Here is a 3298-nt window from a genome sequence, read left to right on the forward strand (position 1 = left end):
AACACCAGTAGCATCATTGACTTCGCAGTGGATACTTGAATGATTTTATATTGAGACATTTACTTTAGTTTGTGTATATATATTCACGTATATGGAATCTTGTTGCATTTTTTGTTAGTTGATATTTAATTTTTGATAATTTTTTAGTCTTATTTTTAACAATACATAAATTTTTATGTTTTTATGTGTTTTTATAATTTTTGTAGAAAGTGTTTGTTATTTCAATAGCCTGAGTACTGTAAATATTTCTATAATATATCGTTAGGCTATAATTATTTTAGCCTTAGGCGGGATTTACACTTTTATTTCTTACACACTGAAATTGTTGGGGACTAATTTTTTATAAGAAGTATGTTTCAAGATGGTTGTTACTGTATATTAGAAAGCTACCTTAATTTTATAACTTTCAAAATCGGTCATTAGAAAACAAAGACCTAGATTCAAAATAACATACAAAATAATTATCACCTAACAATATGATGAATTTTTTGTAGAAAAAGGTTTATTTTGTTTAAATTATACTGTAGCCCATGCACATTGTAATCATTTTCTGAAAGTTGACATGAAAGAATAAAAGGAGCTACCTGGTGGTTTCAATTTTTAGAATTGTTACAAATAGCTTTCTTGGCCTAAACTCATTAAATTCAACAACATGTATAAGTTGTCCTTCATAACATTTTTCACACACCTATTCGATCTGGTACTCTCGGGTACCTAATAGCCGCCCCCGCCCCCCGCTAATTAATTTTCCACCCAGGACATTCTTATTCCAACCCCCCCCCCCCCGCTTATTGATTTTTTCGGAAATGTTTTTGAAAGTTCCCTCTTTTGTCCTAATTCTGCTGTATTAGCCTCCTTTTCAAAAGTTTTCCATCCAGGACATTTTTTTTTATTCCAACCCCCCCGCTTATTAAGTTTGAGATTTTTCCAACCCCCCCCCCCGCTTATTCCAAAACCCCCCGGCTATTAGGTACCTGAGAGTAATGACTTCAAAAATTCTATTTAGTTCAGATTTTGTTCTCTGCTAAACTCCAATGGGTACAGGATCATCTTAAAAAATAATAAAAGAAAATTGAGCACTAAAAACAAAATACTTCTAAATAACATTAAAAAATATTTGAAGACTAATAGGCATCATTAATCTTCAAGAGAAAAATCACTATCAAATTCAAAATACCCAAATTCATATTGTTTTTCCACATTTTTCACAATTTGTTTAGATTTTGGTTCACAAGGAAGCGCTGTATTGCTAAAGTGGCTAGCAATAATGTCAAATATATCCTTTGCCAGAGATTCAGAAACGATTGATAGGTTTGTGGTGATATACTCAGCTGAATTGATAAATTTCAGGTGTACAACTTGAAAAATGATTTCATTTGTTAATCCAGATATGATACCTGAGGGAACAAACATTGCATTTGAAGATTTAGTTATTTTCTCATGAAGGTTGAATAATCTTGATTGGATTGTTTCACAGTCCTTGTCAGTTACATTTCTTACTTCGACAGGTTTATCTTCATCTGATAAGGTAACTTCAAAGTACGATTGTTTACATGTTTTAGATTCACAATGACAATCTTGTGCACAAATATTGCAGCAGTCATGCCCAGGCTGAACAGGTGAGATCTCAGTATCTGATTCACTGAAAGGAGAAAACAGTTTTTTCCTTAGACATCCTGTATGGTCAATGTAACTTTTAACATCATTAGCAATTTTGGCAGCTTGAGGGAAGCTGTATAAGACTGCATGACAATCTGGAGCATTTGAGCGACCTGCGCGACCAATTTTTTGGGCATAATCAACAAGGTTATGTGGTGGACCAAAATGCAAAACAAACTTTACATCTTGGCAATCAACACCACAGCCAAGAGCACTGCTGCAAATGATGACTCGTTTTTCTCCGTCATTTGAGGTTAAAGATTTTAAATACTCATTCTTTTTGTGTGGCCAGGAACTTGCATGGTATATACCAATAAACTTTTCGGTGATGTCAAACGAGCTAAATTGAAACTGTTCGTATAACCATCGACATAAAATTTGCGTACGACAAAAAATCAAAATTTTTGGGCAGTCAACTCCTTCATTTTTGAGTAATTTGATGACCCAATCAAAACAACTTATGGACTTTTCTTCACAATGATATAAAGATAATTTTATGTTTGGACGATCGCTACAGGAAAACACAGTAAAAAATCCATTTTTAGACACACCACATGAAACGCTTATTAAATCAAAGTTATTTTCACCAACAGTAGCACTTAAACAAAGGATAGGAACACTTTCACAAGCAAAACTACGAAGTTCACTGATTTTTCCAAAGGCTTCTCGAAAAGGCTCTTCATCTGAGGCATCACCATGGCCCCAGGAAACAAGGTGTGCTTCATCAATTACAATGCATTTCAAGTGTTTTTGAAAATGGGTCGATGATAGAAGGTCTTTCGCATCAGACTCTAACCAAGACTCAGGTGTACCAATGAGAATATTATAGCCCTCCTCTTGGATTGATTTTACATTGGCAGATGAACTATCAACTCTGCATGCTCTGGTGCCAAGTGAGGAAGAAAGTTTATTTGCAGCGTCAATCTGGTCTTTAATGATTGACTCTAAAGGAGCGATAACAGCCACAATTGCATTGTTTGTGTGTCCTTTCAATTGCTTGCAGACTGATGGAATGAGTCGAAAAATTAAACTTTTACCATATGAGGTGGGTAAAATAGCTAATGTATCTTTGCCTTTCAAAATGTTAATGATAGCTTCCAGTTGTTTTGGCCTGACAATGTAATTTTTATCGATTTGTGATAGTGAATTTTCGACAGCATTTGCCATTCTGATTGATTGATCAATTGATTAGATTGATTGTTTATGGTTTGATTGCACAGGAAAAAATTTTCGATTTCCAAGGTTGGAAATTTCAAGTTTTCTTAGTTGGAAAAAAGATAAAATCCAATGGAAAATCCAACCTGAAAATGTGGGACATTGTCCAAGGTTGGAAATGTTGCATTTTCCATGGCTTGGAATTTTTGAAAATTCAGTTGGAAAAAAGCCAAAATCCAAGCTTAAACAAGGTTGGAACTTTCCAAAATCGAGGTTGAAAAAAGCCAAAATTCAAACTTAAACAAGGTTGGAATTTTCGAAAATCGCGGTTGAAAAAAGCGAAAATCCAAACTTTAACAAGGTTGGAATTTTTTAAAATTCAGTTGGAAAACAAGGTTGGAATTTTCGAAAATCTAGGTTGAAAAAAGCCAAAATCCAAATTTAACAAGGTTGGAATTTTTTAAAATTCAGTTGGAAAAAAGCC

At 33.9% G+C, this 3298-nt stretch overlaps 1 protein-coding gene across 1 annotated transcript; it reads right to left on the reverse strand.

The window, feature by feature from the left end:
* Positions 1-1137: 1137 nt before the first annotated feature.
* LOC136797408 (ATP-dependent DNA helicase RecQ-like) lies at positions 1138-2826 on the reverse strand. The gene has a single exon (XM_067053990.1). It carries the CDS (start codon positions 2824-2826, stop codon positions 1138-1140), a length of 1689 nt encoding a protein of 562 aa, XP_066910091.1.
* Positions 2827-3298: the final 472 nt, after the last annotated feature.

Source organism: Clytia hemisphaerica, unplaced genomic scaffold, assembly GCF_902728285.1.
Source record: "Clytia hemisphaerica strain Z4C2 unplaced genomic scaffold, Clytia hemisphaerica genome assembly, whole genome shotgun sequence".
Lineage (NCBI taxonomy): Eukaryota > Metazoa > Cnidaria > Hydrozoa > Leptothecata > Clytiidae > Clytia > Clytia hemisphaerica.

Excerpts from the sequence above, each read along its gene's own strand:
- LOC136797408 (XM_067053990.1), bottom strand. The coding sequence starts at position 2,826 with ATGGCAAATGCTGTCGAAAATTCACTATCACAAATCGATAAAAATTAC.